Genomic DNA, 21,840 nt, shown 5'->3' on the forward strand with positions numbered 1-21,840 from the left:
AAAAAGCGTTACGTTTCCGATCAAGAAAAGGTGAAAATAAACGAAAAAAAAAGGTATCCCCTCGAACTCGATAAATTCAATATTAAACGCCAGTTCGGGTTTTATGTGCCCCGCAGGATGGGCAGGAAATGGAATGACCCGCCACTGTCAATTGTTGTTTTTGTCTCTCACATTTTCCAAATTGAATTTATGGTAGCCGGCCAACGTGTTTGATTATCCTAGAAGTTTATATATTGTTTGTAACTTTTTTTGGTCAGCATATAGAAAAAAAAATATTATAGGACTGGGATAAGAATTGAATTGAGTCGTTTATTATTAAAAGGGCATATATTCACACTTGGTCAAAAAATGACATTTTCCTTGCAAACATTACTTTAGACCAAAACGCATTTATTCTTGAAATTTCATTTCATTCAAGTCCCTCTTTACTCAATACAATTTTATAGTCGATGGAAATTATTGTTTATTTTTAAATTAATAAATAATAATACATTATATTATATTAATAATAAAACAAATACGTTCTACGCGTTCTCACTTTCCTGGATAATAATGATATTATTCTTGATTATAATACAGACAGACACCATGAAAATATTTTGTATTTAGGTCATTTATGACCCAAATAACTCATTTTGAGTGAAATTAAAAAAACTTTTTTTTGCCAATCTTAATAGCCTACCGTACCTGTCGGTATGGTCGGCTAATAAAATTGATACTCAAAAAAACTGTTTTTCCAAATAACTTAGCAATCCTTGATTGTTTTAAAACTATTTTGATGGCGTCTTGATGAACATACCAAGGCGCAAATTTGCCCCAATTTAACCATGTTCGTATCCACTACGGTTTCCGAGATACCTATGCTCATACCCCCAATTTGTAGCACCCTGTATATGACTTCTAGGTACATAAAACGTTAAAAATCCTTCGTTTGTAAAACGCATATCTGCATTTATTTAAGAGCTAGGCATTTTCCGTTCGATGATTTTTCATATCTACTTCAAGTTTAAAAAAAACGTATTTGAGATTTTAGATCTCCGAAGAGAACAGGAAGATGGGATTTTCGTATCCCGTATGTTTTATTTCCTTCCTGTACTCGATAAATTCAATATTAAAACGCGGAGAAAGAGTTCTGGTTTAGGAGTCCCGCAGGATGAGCAGGAAATGGAATCGAGTGCCACTGTCGGCGTACATTTTCGATTTTCAAGTTTCAAAATGGGATTTCATAGGTCGTACGGGGAGCGCTGTTTGTTTTACTAGTTTCTTTTCCATTTTTAATAAACTTTTTCTAGGTATTTCTTTTTTAGCCAAAGCTTTATAAAACAGTTGAAAAAAAGCTGCTTATTTCCCCAGTGATACAATAAACAAAACAAGAAAACGAATAATTAGAAAAGCTACAATAGATAACAATTAAACTTTTAGTTACGTAATTCATTGTTGCCAACGTTGGACATATTCGGCGCCCGGCTGACTAACTGGAATTTAAATTTCCCGCTGGGGATTCAGGTGGTAGCGCTGCTGTAAAAAATGTCAAGTTGTCACATTTATTTATTTATTTTTCCAAAAAAATCCTGTATGTATACAAAATAAAATAATTATTTTTTGTAAACACTTCTGCGTTAAACGGACGCTGCTTGTCAGTAGTTATGTTTACGGTAATACAAATTTGCCTAACAAAGCAAAAAAAATGCTTAACGTTTCGGAAAGTTATCTCTTTCCGTCGTCGGAAGCAAAAAAATACAAAGAATAAAGAAAAAAACTATTTAAAATATTTAAATTCAACTATTCGAGAACACTTTACTTTTTTAAAACAGATACGTCTACAAGAAACCGTTGACGTTCAGTTAAAATGACATTTTTAACTTTATATTTGAACTTCAAAATTAACAATTACTACCTGATAACAATTACTTAATAAGGTAAAACCAAAAAGCCCCAAACTTTCTGTATGATTATTTTTAAATTTTACGTATGTTATGTTTATTTATCTTGTTGTATCTATTGTTCTCTAAAATCAAAGAAGCGATTGCCATACATTACTAACATCTACAGATGCATGAGCAATACATTTATTTTATTAGATTTATTTATTTTTCTTTTAGAGGCTATCGCTTCTTTCATTATAATTTTGGCGTTATTAAAATTTATTCTCTGCCCTGTGTCCCAAGAATGCTGACAAATCTTAGATTTGTGAAAATCTCCCTTTCTTAAATAATCTTTATGTTCTTTAATTATTCTAACATTTAAGGATCTAGATGTTTCACCAATGTAGAATTTATCGCATTCACAGGGTATTTGGTATATCACATTTTTTGTTTGTTGTTCTATATTGATTGGTTTAGTATGTGATAAAATGGATCTAAGATCCATTTAGTGGTTAAAATGGACCTAAGATCCACCAGTGAAGAAGATATGTAAAAGTGAGCAACGCTGTGCCGGTCAAGCTTAATCAAGTGGCTAAAAATTTATTTGGTATGATCTATATATTTTTTAAAATTCAACTGGGTTAACCTTCCTATTCAGTCAAAACTTATCAAGTAATACCATGTGTGTAGACGAAAAATCAGTCCTTTTTATGAACTGAACTAATGCGGAAGACCATCTAGAGAACTAATAGAATCGTTCAGTTTTACAACAAAACTGTCACTTTGCCTACACTGAATCTGAATATGTATGTAAGTAAATTTTGAAAAAAAGAATATGGATATATCGGGATATATGGTAATCGCAAAACAATTTCCGATGCACGTGATCAACTTTGAGTGACAAGCGATGGCGACAGCGCTGCCAGACTGTAATGGATTTATGAGATGAATCTTAATTTAAAATTGACAAACAATATATTTATTATATCATTTTTTCAATTTTCAATAACTAATATTTTAGTGATTAATTGGTTTATTTGTTTTATAGCTTATTTTACTTATTACATATTGACAAAAACTGGTCCATTATGAAGATTATTATAAGCGTTATTATGGGTTATTTATTTATCTATTTATTGATGTACATTTTACAACGCCATAAGTGGTAATAACAAGTAAGAGGGTGCTATTAATGCATAAACTAATAATCAGAGAATTTAATAAAAAGTAAATTTGAAAGTGGTATAATGTGCTTATCAATCAAACTTACTTCTCTGTCTGCAGTCAAGGGTAATAAAAGGCCCTTATTTGTCACGTTCTCGTTCAAATTGTTTATCAGGGAGCTACAAGCTCTTTGCTTCGACTGTTTAAACGCTTCAGCATATTTTCAACACCCAATTTCAAGAAATGCAATACATAAACTAGAAAATTTAGTTCTTAAAAGAACTGTTTGTGCTTAAAAGTGCAATTTTTAAAATAAAACTACGAAAATAGGCAAAAACAAGAATTGCTCACAAAGATTCAACAACACAATATTTTACAAAATAATGACTGACATTAGGATAATTGTCAAATAATAATGGACAACATTGCTGAACACGGCGCAATGTAACCAATATAGCGATAATAAAATTCGGTTTAAACTAATTTTTGCAGCTTTAATCTAAATAAAATATGTAACAATCATTTGCTCTATAAAGTAAAATGAAGAGCTGCTCGGTATCTTAAATTATATAACAAATTTAAACATTTTTTCCAATATTTCATTTAGTCAGTTTTATAGACTTTGGTGTCAATGACGATATGATTGATGACGTGCATCGGAAAATGTTTTGCGATTACAATATTACAGTATCTTTAATAAGTGACATGACGTTTAAAAATCAATTACTTTTTCATATTTTCACAATAGAATGTTATTTTACAAAATTTTGTTTAGAGATACATATGTAATAATTACTACAAAACGATACTATTTTCACAATTTGCTTTTGGCGTGTATACCAATAAAATTTAAACCATAAACAAAATTTTATAGTAAAATTCAATGTTCTTTCTGCACATATTTCCGTTTATTTTGTTAAAATTAAAAGGCCAAAAATTAAAACGCCAGATATTTCCCAATAACGAATGAAATATGAGTAATAATTTTAAGGAAAAATTGAAAAGATATAAGAATAGGTAATTTATCATTTCAGTAACACAATATTTCAATTTGAATATTGAAAACTAGATATAACTTTACTTAATCAAATAATACGATATTTTTGACGAAAATTAAATTTATCAAATAACTTCGAAAAAGTTATTCTTTATTAATTCACGTAAATAAGAATTGCCCCAAAGTTATTTTAATATTTTTTAAATCGAAAAAATAACACAAAATAAAATCCGTCACATTTATATACTGGACACAATTTAGCTCTTTACAAAAGTGTCTCAATTGTCCACTAGAGGACATCAAACTTAATAAAATATAATAATAATAATAGCTCCCGTATATAGCGTTTGATGCCTTGGGAGTAGCAAGGTACAGGTTGCCATGCTAGAGCCGTTCGGTATACAAGGAAGGTAATGTGGCTACCACTACGCTTCAACCGCCTATTATTACCTCAGGATTGTGAATCCCAAGTACTCATTTAAAGCTGAGTCGACCTAGGTAACCAAACTATTTTTACTTTAATAAAAATAGTCGGCTGATGAAATGCCGGGTGTAGGATTCGAACCCACACCTTGAGATTGGTAGACGAGAGCCTGTGCCTCTACGCCACCGGGCACCTTAATAAAATATAAAAATCCTTAATAAACCTTAATAAAATATAAAAATCACCACTTAATAAAATATAAAAATATAATAATAAAAATCAAACTTAATAATAAAAAATAAACACATTTTTTAAGATATTTTGAGAACCGTTATTCCGATTTGAATTAAATTTTGTGTATCTATATTTTTCTGTAAGTGCTTTAACATTTTTTTTTGGCTTCCCCAAAAATAAAAAAATGTGATGGAAGGGTAAAAACTACCCCTACCCCTACATAAATTTTACTATAAATATTTCCCAACTTCACCAAACGACAGATTTTCTTTTCGTAAAATGGTAATAGTATATTAAACAACAAGTTTCGAAAACGACGTTTTGCACACGAGTTCGAGAGTTTGTTGGCTCGAGCGTGCAAAGAAGTTTTCGACCGAGTTTTTTACGCTATTTTTTCTACGACTACAAATTAACAACAGTGGTAAATTGTGGCAGCACTTAAATTAACAGTGACACTATCCCGATTTATCGAAAAAGACTCTAAAATAGTTGGTTGTGTAGCGTGCGGTAGATCTCGGCAAAAATTGAGTGAAATAATGGAACAACTTTTCGCTAGTAAGTGACTATATAATATACATACGTGTAATAAACCGATCATTTATGAAATTCACTTAAATTAACTAAATTATATATTTTTCTTGCATTTTAGCTTTTATTTATTACTTGTCAAAGATTAGATGTCAAAGAATTTAGATACGTTAATTTGACTTACCTGCTTCAGTAGCGTATCGGATGTTTGTGGTAATAAATACTTATTATAACTTATCTATTTTTATTAGAATTATATATTTTTATATACAATTTTAATAACTACCAACATTTATTCACACCGTAAAATAAAACAACAAATTATTGAGTCTACCCCACGTCTACCCTACATCATAGTTTTACATTTTTTAAATAAAATTAGAACGACACTGATAAACCGGAATTTAAGTCGGCCATATTTGAGGCCCATCGCGGTGTACCTAAGATTTTTGATATGCTCCTTCCTTAGTCTTCTTATTCAAAGCCTTTGGCGTTGCAGCCATAAAATAATAAATACAAGAAGAAGTGTCAAGTCAATGTTAAATTATGGAAACAGCGTGGCTGCCTGGGTAACTAATTTTCAGATATGGCGGCTGGGACATTTGACATGACATAGACATGACAATTTCAATTTTATGAAATTTATTTCCGTTTCCGGTTTTGAATGGCGGGCTGTTCAGGAGGTTTAAATGAGGGTTAATATACTTTTTACTCTTTCTAGTAGTAAATAATACAACAAAATTACTCAAAAATATTTATTTGGAATTTAGAGCAATGTAAATATGCAAATCAACACAATTAAAGAGCTATAATCCAATAAACTACTGTATCAATATCAAATATTTAAATAATATCAGAGATGCTGTGTTAAAGTGAATTAGTCAAGTAACAGTGCATTGACTTACAGAAACTTGAAGATAAATAAATGTTTTCACAGCATCACGGGCATAAAACTAAATAACTGGAAGCAGGAAAAAGGCAACCGGAACCCACACAAAACCTGGAATCAAAAAAAATATGTAAAAAACATAAATATAGGTACATAAGACTTTTGTGAATTAAATCAAACAGGACTAGAATGAAAATAAAATGAATAAAAAATAATACATATACATCTAATACCTCATTTGTATTTTAAAAATAATCTACATACATAGATTTATAGCATTATTGCTATGAAAATACATAATAGGTACCTATGTGATATGTAATTACGCATTTCTGTTCATCTTGTAGAAAATTAATGTAGGCTAATAATAGTACAATAATCATAATTTACCTTGTATAACTTGTTCAATTGCTCAAAATCACCGATCAGTCTTTAAAGTAGAGATACGGAAAAATCCTTGGCAAAAGAATATCCCAAGATCCTTGGGTTTAAAGCTAAAAAAATATAAAAACAATTAATATATTACCTATTTTTACATATAATATGGCCCATACCTACTACACGCAGAAACGTCGATTTCATCATTTTTCTTCATGTAATTAATATCATATATACTTTATTAAAGTGTTAACAAGGAACTTTATACCAAAAAACATCTTTGTACTTATAAATTTCAGCCGAAATATCAGAAACAAACTTCCAATCAAATCTAAACGGCAAAAATTGAAATGGCGCCCGACCTTGCCAGAGGCCTCGGGAGCTGACGCTGACACACAGACAAAAGACAAAAGAACAGGACGCCGACATGCATAAAAATGTTCCGTAGCAGAAATTGACAGAAATCATAAATCATATAGAAATATTCAGATTTTTGTCTAGGACAGTCTAGAAGGCCATGCTTTCTGCCTGGGTAGAACCGCGCCACAACTGTTTCCAATTTTCCGGTTTACTGTCACCCCCCTGGTTGCAGCCAGGGGGGTGACAGTAAACCGGAAAATTGGAAACAGTTCTGGCGCGGTCCTACCCAGGCAGAAAGCATGGCCTTCTAGACTGTCCTAGACAAAAATCTGAATATTTCTATATGATTTCTGTCAATTTCTGTTACGGAACATTTTTGGCACGTCGGCGTCCTCTTCTTTTGTCTGTGTGTTAGCCATGTGTCAACTCCCGAGGCCTCTAGCAAGGTCGGGCGCCATTTTGTCGTTTAGATTTGATTGAAGTTTGTTTATGATATTTCGGCTGAAATTTATAAGTACAAAGATGTTTTTTGTTATAAAGTTCCTTGTTAACACTTTAATAAAGTAATATATGATATTAATTACATGAAGAAAAATGATGAAATCGACGTTTCTGCGTGTAGTAGGTATGGGCCATATTATATGTAAAAATAGGTAATATACTAACTGTTTTATATATTTTTTTTTAGACCCAAGGATCTTGGGATATTCTTTACCAAGGATTTTTCCGTATCTCTACTTTAAAGACTGATCGGTGATTTTGAGCAATTGAAAGCAAGCTATACAAGGTAAATTATGATTATTGAACTATTATTAGCCTACATTAATTATCTACAAGATGAACAGAAATGCCTAATTAATCACATATGTACCTATTATGTATTTTCATAGCAATAATGCTATAAATCTATGTATGTAGATTATTTTTAAAATACAAATTAGGTATTAGATGTATATGTATCATATTTTTTATTCATTTTATTTTTATTCAATTCCTGTTTGATTTAATTCACAAAAGTCTTATGTACCTATATTTATGTTTTTTACATATTTTTTTTGATTCCAGGTTTTGTGTGGGTTCCGGTTGCCTTTTTCCTGCTTCCAGTTATTTAGTTTTATGCCCGTGAAGCTTCAAGTTTCTGTAAGTCAATGCACTGTTACTTTACTAATTCACTTTAACACAGCATCTCTGATATTATTTAAATATTTGATATTGCTACAATAGTTTATTGGTTTATAGCTCTTTAATTGTGTTGATTTGCATATTTACATTGTTCTAAATTCCAAATAAATATTTTTGAGTAATTTTGTTGTTTTATTTACTACTAGAAAGAGTAAAAAGTATATTAACCCTCATTTAAACCTCCTGAACAGCCCGCCATTAAAAACCGGAAACGGAAATAAATTTCATAAAATTGAAATTGTCATGTCTATGTCATGTCAAATGTCCCAGCCGCCATATCTGAAAATTAGTTACCCAGGCAGCCACGCTGTTTCCATAATTTAACATTGACTTGACACTTCTTCTTGAATTTATTATTTTATGGTTGCAGCTAAACATTGGAGGTTAAAAATGTTAAAACTGACACATGTCGTGTTGCAAAATGACACATGTCGTGCGCTAAATCCTGAGCCATAGATAAAAGAAAATAATCTACTATTAAGATAGATATGAAACTTAATAGTAAAATTTTGGGTCAAAGCGCCCCTCCGTGTTTTTAGTGGAGACTACGTTTAACGCAGCGCTTTCGCCTTTTCTGCTGTAAATGTTTTTTATGTTTATATTTGAATTCAAAGGATTTATTTTTAAACTTTAGAGTAACTTTAATAAAACATAAGAATATATATATATTTTACAATTTATTTTTTTATTTATTTTACAGAGTTTCATGTAAATGATCGTAAGTCGACTGGCTGTCTAATGAATAGACCGAGATTTATAGATTTTAAAGAGAACGAAAAAAAATCAAACAACGAATACATACCATCTATTTTTCTTTTATCTAAGATACATACCTTATCGTCTTTTGGAAACACGTATATTTTTGCAGTTTTGTTAGTTTCTTTGTAAGATGCAACACAACAAGAAAACACCATTTTTACAGTTAATAAATAATAAAACTATTTCTGACTATGATATTTAAAATTTAGATAGATAGAAAATTAAAAAACAAACGAGTATTTGCAAACGCAGGCCCAAATTCAATAAAAATCAAAATTTTTCCTGCGAAAATCAGGCTTTTTTCACTGAAAAATTATTTTTTGATTTATCAGCAGTCATTGTCAAGTTGACAATATACAGGGTGTTTTCGATTTAGTATAAAAAAATTATGGTGTGATTCCTCATGTGTTCTTAAAACGATTTTTATATAACCATTAGGTCTAAAGTACTTCCTTTCTGATCTACAGGGTGTTAAAATTTTTAAAAAATTGATTTTTTTGCTTAACATAAATGGTACACCACTGCTTTTTTAAAGAAAATATATTTTGTTCTTGACTGGCCATCCTTTTTCAACAAAAATTATATTTTGAGTTTTTCTTGTTCATCCAACGGTTGTCGAGAAAAAAATAAATATACTTATTAAGAGCCCGCCTTAATTCGTTTTCTAACGATTTTTTATTTTTTAGATTAATTAGGAAACACCCTGTATATGCATATCACAGGCAACCAAATAAACTAGTAACCTCTAAAAAATCTTTTTCCTACCACTAGCGACATACCGTGTTTTTAGTGTGTACTAAATAATTTTATCAAAATTTCACCATATAAGTTTCCAGGCAATTATCCTTAGCACACTTTAGCACACGACAGTTTGTAAAACGCCAATTTCAGATCGAGTTTTCCGTGTGTCAAACTGCATTTTCTAGACTAGTCGTAGAAAAAAAGTATTTACTACATTTTTTGTCCCTTGTAAAAAAACGCTACATCACATAGTTTTTGGAAAAAAAAATTTGGAGAATTTATTTTCCCAAAGCAGACCTACAAAATATACAGAAAGTTCGAATATTCCGTGAACGTAGAACAACTACGTATTTTTTGGATCAATATAATACAAAACTTCTTCGTTTAGTTAGGTTAGAAGGCATCAATCAAAAATAAACCCGAACGTTAATTAATTTAAAAATTATTATTTTTTTAGCTTTTTATGTCGAATATAATTTGTGATAATAAAGAAAATTCCATATTTTCGCCAACTAGATTATTAGAGCATAATAGATTTTACACGCTTCCATAGCTTAATGAGACAAAAAGCATTTTTTGGAAGTCAGGTTTGGAAAAATATTTTTTTTCATCAAAAAGGGACAAAAAATGTTGTAAATACTAGAGGGGTCTTTTTACGAAAAGAAAATCAGCCGTCGGTGGAGTTAGAAAATATTTATACTAAAATTTATGTAGGGGTGGGGGTAGTTTTCACCCTTCCAGCATTTTTGAGTCAAATAGCTTTGGCAAGACGAGGCATTCCGAAGATTGAAGAAGGCCCTGACTAGTACGCCCATACTTAGCTACCCTCTTGGCAACGGAAACTTTATCTTGGATACCGACGCTAGTAATGTTGGATTAGGCGCTGTTTTGTCTAAGATCCAGGATGGTCAAGAAAAAGTAATTGGATATTTCAGTAAGACCTTGTCAAAACCAGAAAGGATCTACTGTGTGACCAGACGAGAATTACCAGCAGTAGTTAAAGCAGTGGAACACTTCTACAAGTATCTCTATGGCAGAAAGTTCTTGTTAAGAACAGACCATGCTGCTTTGAAATGGTTGTAGCAGTTTAAAAATCCTGAAGGGCAGGTAGCTAGATGGATCGAACGATTACAAGAATTCGACTTTGACACAGAACATCGAGCTGAGGCAATTCATCGAAATGAAGATGCACTTTCCAGAAGACCTTGCGCTAAGGGCTGTAAGCATTATTCCCGAGTAGAAGAGAAAGAAGCGAAACTCCTAAGAACAACTGTGGTTAATGATACTTGGCAACCCGAAGATCTTGCAAACGACCAAATCGGTGACCCAGAATTAGGCTTAGTGATTAACTGGAAAAACGCGGACCAAAGATCAACGTGGGAGGAAGTTTGCAGATATTCGCCGAACGTGAAGTCGTACTGGGCCCAGTGGAATTCCTTGGTAATAGATAACAAAGAGAGCACATAGCAAAACATATACACCCAAAATCTCATTCAAATAATCTCATTCAAATCGGAATAACGGTTCTTAAAATATCTGAAAAAATGTGTTTATTTTTTTAAAGTTTGATGCCCTCTAGCGGACAAACGCAGCACTTTTGTATAGAGGTAAATTGTGTCCAATGAACTTATTTTAATTCCAAAAATACGTAGTAGTTCTACAGAATATTGAGACACCCTGTATATCTGTAAATGCCGGTGGAAAATTGAATAAATTTGAATTAATTTTTCAAAAAATCAAATTTTTATTTTTAGTTTTTAAGTGACGAACCATCAACCATTTTCCACGTATTTAATTATAGAGTTACAAAATGGGCCATTCAGCTTTTACTGAGGCAAAATACTAAAACGCCAAACTTTTCGAGTTATACGGCTTATCCCTTTTTCCCTCCCTATAAATATTCGGAAGTAAAACTTGGAATTTTCGCAACTCTATTAAAACTTGGACAATAATCCCGATATAGAGTGAACAATTTAGGGATTTTATAATAGCAATAAAAAAGGATTTACCAGTTCTTGATCGCCGATGCGTTGCGCAGCGTCTCCGCCCCCCAAGGGTACAGTAAAGGAAGTTGGTCCAGGGGGGTAGTTGGAGACTTGTTTATGTTCCACTCCCTCCACATCGATGGCACCATCCACTATAATTATAAAAACGTATACGTAGTTGGCAAAAAATTCGCAACAAATGAAAAAAAAACTCAATTAATGAAAAAAAGTTATGCGCAATTAGTTCAGCATATCCAATACGAAAACAAAATCATTTTCACACTCTACTAAAAGATACGATAATTATTGCTGATTAAAGAATAACCGAATATGCTCAAATGCGTAACTCCCTTGGGACATTAGACAGTTAAAGGAAGGCATAATACGTATACGTATCTTTCAACACGTAACGCAGAAACCTACGTCTGCCGTTGCGTTGTCGTGTATACAAGAGTTAAAGCAAGTATTTTGACGTACTTAACGCAAATGGTACATTTGTAATTCTAGATTATTTTGTAAATCATCATCAAGAAAACCAGAAAAAAAATAAAAGGATTTTACAATATTTCCTCACAATCGGCTTAGCCTATATAAAATGTTATTACGTATATAGCATTAAAAACAGCAACAGTATCAAGCGATTCATAATATTATAGAAATTTAATATTATTCATGTATTCACTAATTAACTTAATGACCCGTAATTATGGATTTTAAACCTAATAAAATATATTCATATTATATAAATAAATACGTATAATAGGGTGCTTTAATGTATAATGTCATGTTAATGCTCTTTTATCCCTTGACCGATGTACATCATTTGCGGACTTATCAGTATATCAAAATAAATTTGACATATTTACGGTAGTTTTAATAAAACCGCAAATTCAAATAATCATCGATTGAGCAGCATATTAAATGGATACATAATAAACATGACTCTGTATGAGATTTATAGAAATAAATTACGAATAGTATTATTTGGGGAGTAAGCTATACAAACTCTTTTTAATTATTATATTTATTTCATTATTAAATTAGGTATTAAAAATATAAATATAAAAGCTTATAATATATAATAAAAAATGTAAATTTCATAAACTGAAAAATTATATGGAACGCCTTTAAATTATAGCACTAAAATACTTTCGACGAGCCATGGGATATTTTGACAGATGACATCCAAAAAATGGACCAATTATCCCACCAAGCAAAAAACCTCACATTACATTTGCAACATTGCAGTCAATCCCCAAACAGTTTGCTTTGTAATATTAATTTCTAAACGTTGTGTCGTGATTGATGAAACCTTGCTACAGAAACATTGTTTTTGAATGGTGATTAAAACGTTCTTTCTGCAACATTGCAACAAAGATTCAAATGAAAGATCCGCGCAAGTTAATAATCTTCTTCTTCTTCTTTCTCAGCCTGGTTCCATCCAGTGTTGGATATAGGCCTCTTCTAGGTTTTTCCATGCTTCGCGATCTCTAGCCAATCTTATCCATTGTCTTCCCGCCACTGCGCTGACGTCATCGACCCATCTCTTTTTTGGTCGGTCCACACTTCTTGTTGTTCCCCTAGGTCTCCATAGGATTACTTTTTGGGTCCATCGGTCTGGATCCTGTCTTGCCACATGTCCTATCCATTGCCACTTCAGACTTGCCACTCTTTTAACGACATCTATTAATTTTGTTTTTTGACGTATGTGGGTATTCCGTATTTTTTCGCTAATGGTGACTCCCAACATGATTCTTTCCATGGCTCTTTATGCTACTCGTAGTTGTTCTGCCGTTTTTCGAGTAATTGCCATAGTCTCTAAGCCATACGTAAGCACAGGTAGAATGCAGCTGTCGTAAGCCTTTTTCTTTAGGTTCATGGGCACCTTTTTATCCTTGAAAATATCGCTCATATTTCCAAATGCTACCCATGCCAAATGGATCCTGCGTTTGATCTCCGTATTTTGGTTTTCCTTGCCCAGCTTGATTTTATGACCTAAATATATATAATGGTCTACGTTTTCAATAATAACGTTGTCAACGGTAATGTTATGGATATTGTTGCTCATTATCTTGGTCTTCTTCAAGTTCATTTTAAGGCCAATTTTCTGGGATTGGTCATTTAGCTCAAGATCGAAAAAAACGGCGTCTAGTTGGCTTGGAAATGAATATCGATGACATTCCCCATATAAAATGACAGCGATTTTCTTTTCATTGCCATCGTCTTTTCATGACGTCTTTTTTTTTCGATCATACGGTAATGATACGGTATAAGAAGTTAGGTTAGGTTAACGCACTTGTTTTTATACGTTTCTGGCAAATACGTTTAAAATAAAGTATACGGAGGGTACCGCTTAAATTATTTAAACGTATTTGGTTTCTGGTATCACATTTAGGTGCGTATTCATTATCCGAACGAACGAATGTTCGCTAGTGGCACGGCATATAAATCACACGGCAGGCTAACTCCCTTTGGCGGGAACGCTACGCGCATACCGTCGCGCACGCCGCCATTAGGGTTTCCATCAACAGAAAGTAACCAGTGTCGTCGTTTCTTTCATCGACTGCGCACACTTTCGGCTGATTCGAGTCAGTAGCGTACGGATTAATTTATTTTGTTTATTTCTTGAGTTATATTTTATAGTTGTTGTTTTATTTTTGTTTATTGTGTTATATATTTGGTTTTTCTAGTTTATTTTCGTTTCTTGTGTTATATAATTTATTTTTGTATTTCTGAACATTTTTAAATCGTTAATTTTTACGTGTTTTTAAAATGCCTGGGCGAAGTTGTGCAGCAAAAAACTGCCCGAGTAGAGGACTAAACTGCAATAAAAGTTTCTTTCTGTTTCCTAGAGATCCGATTAGGTATGTATATACATATGTGATTAATTATTTTAACATATTTTAGTTAAAAAAACAGTAGTATACATATTAGGACATTCAGCTAAATAGAAAGATCTAATTAAAAATATACAAGTTCAGCATCTATATTAAATGTTAACAAACTTATATACAGGGTGAGTCTTAAATAAGTGCAAATATTTTCAGGGCTCGCAGATCTCGATAAAAGAAACATATTTTCTCCTTACTTTTTCAGATAAATCCAAAATAACCGAGTTATTTAAGTTTAAAAAAAATGGTTTTTTTTAAATGTTGAGTTGAGAGCCACCGGATTTTTTCTGTATTTGCATCCCTTTTAGTGCCGCAACCATAGAGTAAAGCCGTAACTATGGTAATATCAGAGATTAAGAAATTATACCATGGGAAAATTTGCGGTGAACAGGCATTTCTAAAAAGTTTTCGAAAAATATACAGTGAAGTTAAAAGAAAATGCACGATTTTCAATATCTTTTTTTAGCGAAAAAAATCACCCCTGAAAATATTTGCACTTATTCAAGACTCACCCTATATGTATATAAAATATTAGCAAGATTAAAATGTTAAATATTTAGTAAAATTTAATGTTGTATCTAGACATTCAACATTAAATTTAAAAATAATTATATTATTAATTTAAATAAAATTATAAAAATAAATAAAATGAGTATATCGAAAATAACAATAGATTAGTAACAAGTTAACAATACATTTTTAGGGCAAGAACATGGGCAATTGCAGCTAACTGAGAAGACTTGATTGAAGATATAAATAAGGCCCACAAGTACAGGTTGTGTTCTGTTCACTTTGAATTTAAAATGTTTACCAATTCACTTTGTAGCCGTATAAAATACAATGCGGTACCTACTTTGTTTCCTGCCATGAAAAAAATAGAAGTTTTTCAAAAAAAATTGTGGATTTATTAATTTGTGAAATTTGAATATTAATAAAATTTGCTACGCCCATTGATGGGCATAATTTGTAGGTAGCCTCTTTATATTGTTCAATAAATATTTTATTGGTATTTTTTTAATTCTTGTTTGTAACTCCTGGTTCCTCCTCGCTGCTGAGACTCCTCTGGAGGGGGCTTACTTTGTTTACGTGGAATTCGAACTGCGGTCCTCGTCATTGTTAATGACTTACCGACTTGGTGAGTGTCTAAATCGACTCTTACTCACGAGACATCCGATCTCATCCGACCTCGAACTGGCGTGAATGAGTAGTGTGGGTCAATAGACTTTACACTCTACATAACACAACTGCACGACAGAGTTTCCAGAGGGTCATTCGTCCATCCACTTGCATTGTCTAACGTCGCTTAACTTCGGTTGATCAATCGAGAACCGGTACTTCGATGTAGCTGCCGTTTTCTTAATATCTGTATTACTCTATAGTAAACGATTCTATTCAATCTCAAAGATATAGAGTATAAAAAGTATAGAATTAATGTTTTTTTTCTTTTCTATGGTGTATAATATAAGGTCAGCTCACGTTACAGGCATAAAAGCGAACGTCGATACGAGCTCCATGTTTTTGTTAGTTGCATGTTTTTTAATTTTAATTGTCTATTCTCTACAGTGAAATATTTAATTGATTTTTTCATTTTTACTTTTCGAGAAGTATGCGCGGTTAACGATTCATTTGTTTGGACAAAAGTATTGTAAATAAAATTCAGTTTCAGTCAATTACAGTATTTTTTTAATACGACCCTGTCGTATTTTCTGAGAAATTTTTTAATACGTTTTAATCCGGCCCTGACTAGGAAACCATAATGGCGCCGACAAGGTCAAATTTTATAGAAATTTTAAACAATGGAATCTGAGTAGAGTTGGCGTGCCGATTGTTTTATGTGCCGTGCTAGTGGTATGGACGGGGACCGCACGATAGGACCGCACGAGAAGACCGGAGGCATTTGTTGGCGAACGCCTTTGATGTACCGACTCGAAACGGATGGTCGAGCGAACGAACGAACGAACGGCCGCATGCGTTCGGTCCCCGTCTAAATATACCGCACTTTCATTCAAATTTTGTTTAGTTTACTTTGTTTTTAAACTAAATTTTATGTTTTAGGTTAGCTTTTAGCCAACTGAAAATTGAAGTAGATAAAATCAGGATACGAGTATATCAATCTAATGATAAAATCACAAATAATATTCAGTATTAATTATTCTCAATAATATTTTTTTAATGATGTTATAATCATTTGAAATTTTTAAAATAAGGACATAAAGGGGCCTCAAAGATTATTGTCACAAGAGGTAAGTTTCTCATTGCTTTATATTTATTACAACTGATTGTTTGTATTTTTACTACTTTAGAAATGATTGGATACAGATTTCAAAACTTTACCGAATTTGAGACCATGAATAAGACAATTCAACATGCGAAGACAAAATATGAAAGATCCAAAAAATCAATTAAAATATAAGTTTGCTTTTCCTTCTACATACATTTAATGTTATACTTTCCTTTTGTATTTTTGAATATGAAATATAAAATATTGTTTATACTGTACCTATATATTTTGTATTATTTCAGACATTCAACTTTAAGATTTTTTTTAGAAATTCGACTCGGAGGTCAGAGTTGAGTAATTCCTTATTTAATTAGCAGCCGAAAAGATCAGTAAGTTCTCAGTACTTGACAGTATTTTTGATATTTTTGAAACAAGTAAGTGATAAAATGATAAATTTCTAATTTTTATTTGTTTTTTTTTCAATTTGTTTGACAAATTCGACTTTCTTGGTAGGGATCTATTTACCGAGCATTTTTAATTTTTCTAAGTCAATGGATATAGAGATATACCTACCTACATATTTTTATCAATATTGTTTATGTTTTTCGTCAATACAATATTAGTAAAAGTATATTATACCTATCTGAAAGTCTACAATTTAATACCCATTAATGTTTCTGTTTATTATAACCTTATTACTGATGTATTATTGTTAACATAAAATTGCTTAAAATTGCTAATTTTCGCAAGAAAAAACTGTTTCATTAATTGATAAGTAAATATTAAAAAATAACTTTTATATTTTCCCTCTGATGAATCAAATGGTTTTTTAATGCAAACATTATCTATTTTTTGCTATATTATTTTAGCAATAAGTCAGTTAATTATAATTAATAATATAATTTTACCAATATTGTATTGACGTAAAATTACCAATATTGCTAATACATCCCAAATTAGTACATTCTTGAACGTTACATTAGCAACGTTTCAATAATATTGTGAAATGCAACCTTGCACTGCAATGTTATTTGGCGGAAGATTAAGCTACCCTGAAACCTTGCATAAACCTCCCTACAATGAAAAAAGCAATGTTACACCTTGCTTTGCAAAGTTTTGGCAATGTTCCAGCAATAAATTTTGCTTGTTGGGATTATTTTCAAGTATTCTCTAATGATTGGACAAACTTTATTAAATTTCCTGTTTTTTTAGATATTATAACTATGATCTAAGATATTATTTGAAACCTATATAAGTTATCATGGAGTGTGTCCTCGGATTGTCTTTATTTGCCTTTTTTTAAATAAATTGATTATAACCGAGTTATTTAACTTGAATGAAAATTTAGAAGAATAATGGCAACATTTTGAAAGCCGCCGCCGTCGGCAGGAATCGATAACCAGTCGCAAATACCAAGCAATTACCAGAATCTCAGCTTGTTCGACGCCCACTGTTGACACATCGACTAGAAAGATTTAAAAACGACTTGGAAAGTTCAGATTAAAACATTCGTATGCCATCTGAATTATTTAGGATTATTTTTAGAGAATTTAGACTCCTCTGATTTTCTATCTCACACTCTTGGTTTTGTGAATAAACACCTACATCGTCATATCAATAATTGATATTCCTATTTGAATAATAAAAGTATTTTTACAGCCTTAGCTTACATTTGTCTTTTTTAGATTTGTCAAAATTTATCCACAGACACCTTTGACATAATTTGTTAAAATTTATCCACAGACACCTTCAATGTGTGTCAAGGAGTCCGCCAGGGCTGTATACTGTCACCAATACTTTTTAATATATACATCGAAAAAATATTTCAAATGGCCCTGGAAGGAGAAAGTGGAGGAATTAAGATTAACGGAGTTACAATTAACAATATAAGATATGCAGATGATACGGCAATACTAGCACCAACTTTAGAGGATCTCCAGCAAATAATAAATAAGATAGGGGACATGGGAAATCGTTTCGGTCTTAAAATCAACGCTGCCAAGACCAAACTTATGGTAATAGGACGCCAGCCTACAATCATCACCGCATTGACCGGATGGAAATATTATAGAGCGAGTTCCACGATTTAAATATCTGGGTGCCATGATCAATGAACGATGGGACTGCGATGAGGAAGTTAAACTTAGAACGAATTATGCAAAGTCAACATTTTTTTAAACTTAAAAACTTCCTATTAGCACGCAGTCTCCCGCTAACACTTAGACTACGGGTAGTAAAATGCTACATATGGCCTATCTTACTATACGGCGCAGAAACCTGGTCTCTCAAGGCTAGAACCCTGAACCGCATCGAGGCTTTCGAAATGTGGACTCTCCGGAGACTCTTACGTGTGCCATGGACCGCACATGCCACCAACAAAGAAGTTTTAAGAACTGCAGGCTATGAACGAGAAATGCTTAATATAGTTAAAGAAAGGAAAGTCTCAGACCTCGGCCATATCCTTAGAGGAGACAAATATTACATTCCTAAGCTGATTCTACAAGGAAAAATAGAGGGACGGCGAGGCCCAGGAAGAAAACAACATTCCTGGCTAAGAAACATACGGGATTGGTGTAACATCAGCGACGCAGCCACCATATTTTGAAGAGCCGAAAACGGCAGTCTACACATTGTATGAAGAGTACAAACAATCGCCAACGGGCGGCTAAGCACATGGCACAGGAAGAAGAAGAAGATTTGTCACAGGTTTACTGTTTTGAGTAAAATCTCAAATGAATTGGGTAACCTAAAAATTCCATCACAATCATCTGAACTGTTTAAATGTAAGTCAAACGTTGACTATTTACATATCTAATAGAGGGCGCTGGTTCTGAACTATTGAAAAGCAGTTATAATTGTTCATTATTTAGTTTCATTATTTCAGTTTACTAAACTGTAAAAAGGTATTTCAAATATATAAACATTGCACTATACTTAAAAGTAATGTACAATGATTAAAAAATCTACAGTGAATAAAATTATTTAAAATATTTTTTTGTAGAATTTTAAAAATGTGAACTTATAACTTATAAACATACAGAAAGTGGATAACATAGGAGGTAGCAACATTGCATTATATCGAAGCACTATAAACAAATTTGCGGAAACTGAACAAGCGGCTCTCAAAAGTTTTTCAATATGTTCCGGAAAATGCCAAGAAAAATATAAAATCAATTCAACATTTTTTTCTCCAAAAAAACCTCATGGACGTGTTTCTGGGGTCGAACAATATTATCAGTTAAAATACTTGCACTTATTTCTGTGACACCCTGTATAGGCATATGAAACAAAAAAAAAGTTCTATTTTAGTTGCCTTGTTGAAAAAAATATATAAAAATTGCAAGAAAAGTCAGTGGTGTACAGTTTCTTCATCCTGTATCCTCAAAAAAATGTATTACCGGACCCCTTTTTGTTTAGAGAAACTTTTTAAACACTAAAACCACTGAAATTTGGTCGTGTATTTTTCGAACTTTCGACCGCCCTGTATATTCCCAAGCAGCATTTGGACGTCGGGACAACCTTGTGTCACGCGACCAAACGTCGGGGCGCAACGTCGGTACAACCTCGTGCCAACCCTAGTCTGCACTAGTTTGGAGAATAATTTTTGGGTCGAAACGACGGCGACGTTGGATACCGACGTTGGCTAGCAGCCTAATTTAGTACAAACTGCAACGTTGTTTAAAATCCTAATTCACAGAAGTACCAAACTATAATAATATGGCGTCTAAGTCGCGTTTTATCCTAAATTGGGATTATTATAGTATAAATATTATTTTTATGACTTAGTTAGAGACATATGCCAGATGGCAGTAAAGGAAAACAAAACAAAAGTATTTAAGTGTGGAGGATGTTTGAAGATCATAATTATTAAAACACTTTAACCAACTCTGTAACTCGTTAACCAAGGCAAAAAAGTTAAACGCGAACAACTTTATTGATAAATGTATTGTTTCTACGTTGAAAAATACTAATGGGCCTTAAAATTAAAGAAGTTTTAAAAAAGTTCTTGAATTTTTTTTTGTAAAATGAGAATAATTTATTCGCAGTCGAAAAAAAATTGTTTCCGCATGTTGTTTCTGGTCAAATATTTCAAGTTAATGTATCCAAAAAGTAGGAATTGCTATTTTAGGAACGAAACATTTTCTTATTCAACAACAATGCGGCTTTCACTATATGCGGTATACTATACGCAAGATTGCCTAATTTAGTCATCCTAGAGTCTAGCTTGTGCCGCCCTCTATATTCTAAATAAACGAGGGAGTGGATAAAGTATCGGTAATATTTCGATGTATATTTAAATTTAGTTTTATATGTGCCTTTCTTACGTCCCATTTTAATTATTTTTTTTTTATAAAAACAAAAACAGCACTGAACTGTCTGACTGAACAGAACAATGAAGTGAACATTTAAGATTTAAGGTTATGGTTCAATACAGTTGCAAAAAGGTAGTGGCTCGACGTCCTACCAACGTAAGAATAAGGAAATCTAAACAACGTCGGAATTAGTAAAACAGACGACGATTGCATAACGTTGGAATAGGCCCTGAAAGTGACGTCGGAAAACTCTTTATTGCCCAACATTGTAACAACGTTGTCCGAATCACCTAAAGATCGCTTAAGCAAAAAAGGTTACAAGACAACGTTTATTCGACGTCGCAGAAGCTTTACTTTGTTGTAGTACCAGTTCAACGGCGGCACAACGTTACAACAACATTTACATATATTTTAATACCCAAGGTACGGAGCTAACTATTTTTTGTAACTAATCCAACGTTGTGTTTAGTAAACATGTGGTCGCAAGTCGTGAAAATGCTACTTGGGTTAGATACGTCCTAAATATTATTCAACTAAATTAAAAATATATCTTGTATTATATCGACTATTTTGTATTAACATGGTATTATTAATAGCAAAAAGCGTCAAGTTAAAGCATTTTAAAGCGCACACACACTCTTCAATCATCGAACCTGAGGGGTAAGATTTCAAGTTCCTTATAACATCAACAGCCTCCACTATAATGCCGACTACTGAAATAATAATTTTATTAAACATTTAGGTCACACCATACAATTTTGTTATGTACGTTTATCTTGCAATAGTTGCAATAGAATTAAACAATAATAATGTATGCTGTATCTTTGCTACGGAGCGATCATATAATTGAAATAGTTGACTATACTGCTTTTGATCATTTGGTTGGCAATAAATTTAAGCAATTCGGAT

The 21,840-nt window shown here is 32.2% G+C and overlaps 1 protein-coding gene across 6 annotated transcripts in view; it reads right to left on the reverse strand.

Moving 5' to 3' along the window:
• LOC115874684 (galectin-4-like) overlaps nt 1-21,840 on the reverse strand; it is a 49,771-nt gene that overhangs the window by 16,336 nt on the left and 11,595 nt on the right. For 3 of the 6 annotated variants that reach the window (XM_030889908.1, XM_030889909.1, XM_030889910.1), the window contains exons 5-6: nt 21,585-21,644; nt 11,531-11,658 (exon numbers count right to left, since the gene is read on the reverse strand). In XM_030889908.1, coding sequence (XP_030745768.1) covers nt 11,531-11,658; nt 21,585-21,644 — 188 coding nt within the window. The remainder of the gene's footprint in view (nt 1-11,530; nt 11,659-21,584; nt 21,645-21,840) is intronic. The other 3 variants (XM_030889911.1, XM_030889913.1, XM_030889912.1) reach the window with 1 other exon arrangement.

The sequence above is a fragment of the Sitophilus oryzae genome, unplaced genomic scaffold, assembly GCF_002938485.1.
Source record: "Sitophilus oryzae breed Bouriz unplaced genomic scaffold, Soryzae_2.0 scaffold_1297_pilon_pilon, whole genome shotgun sequence".
Classification (NCBI taxonomy): Eukaryota; Metazoa; Arthropoda; class Insecta; order Coleoptera; family Curculionidae; genus Sitophilus; species Sitophilus oryzae.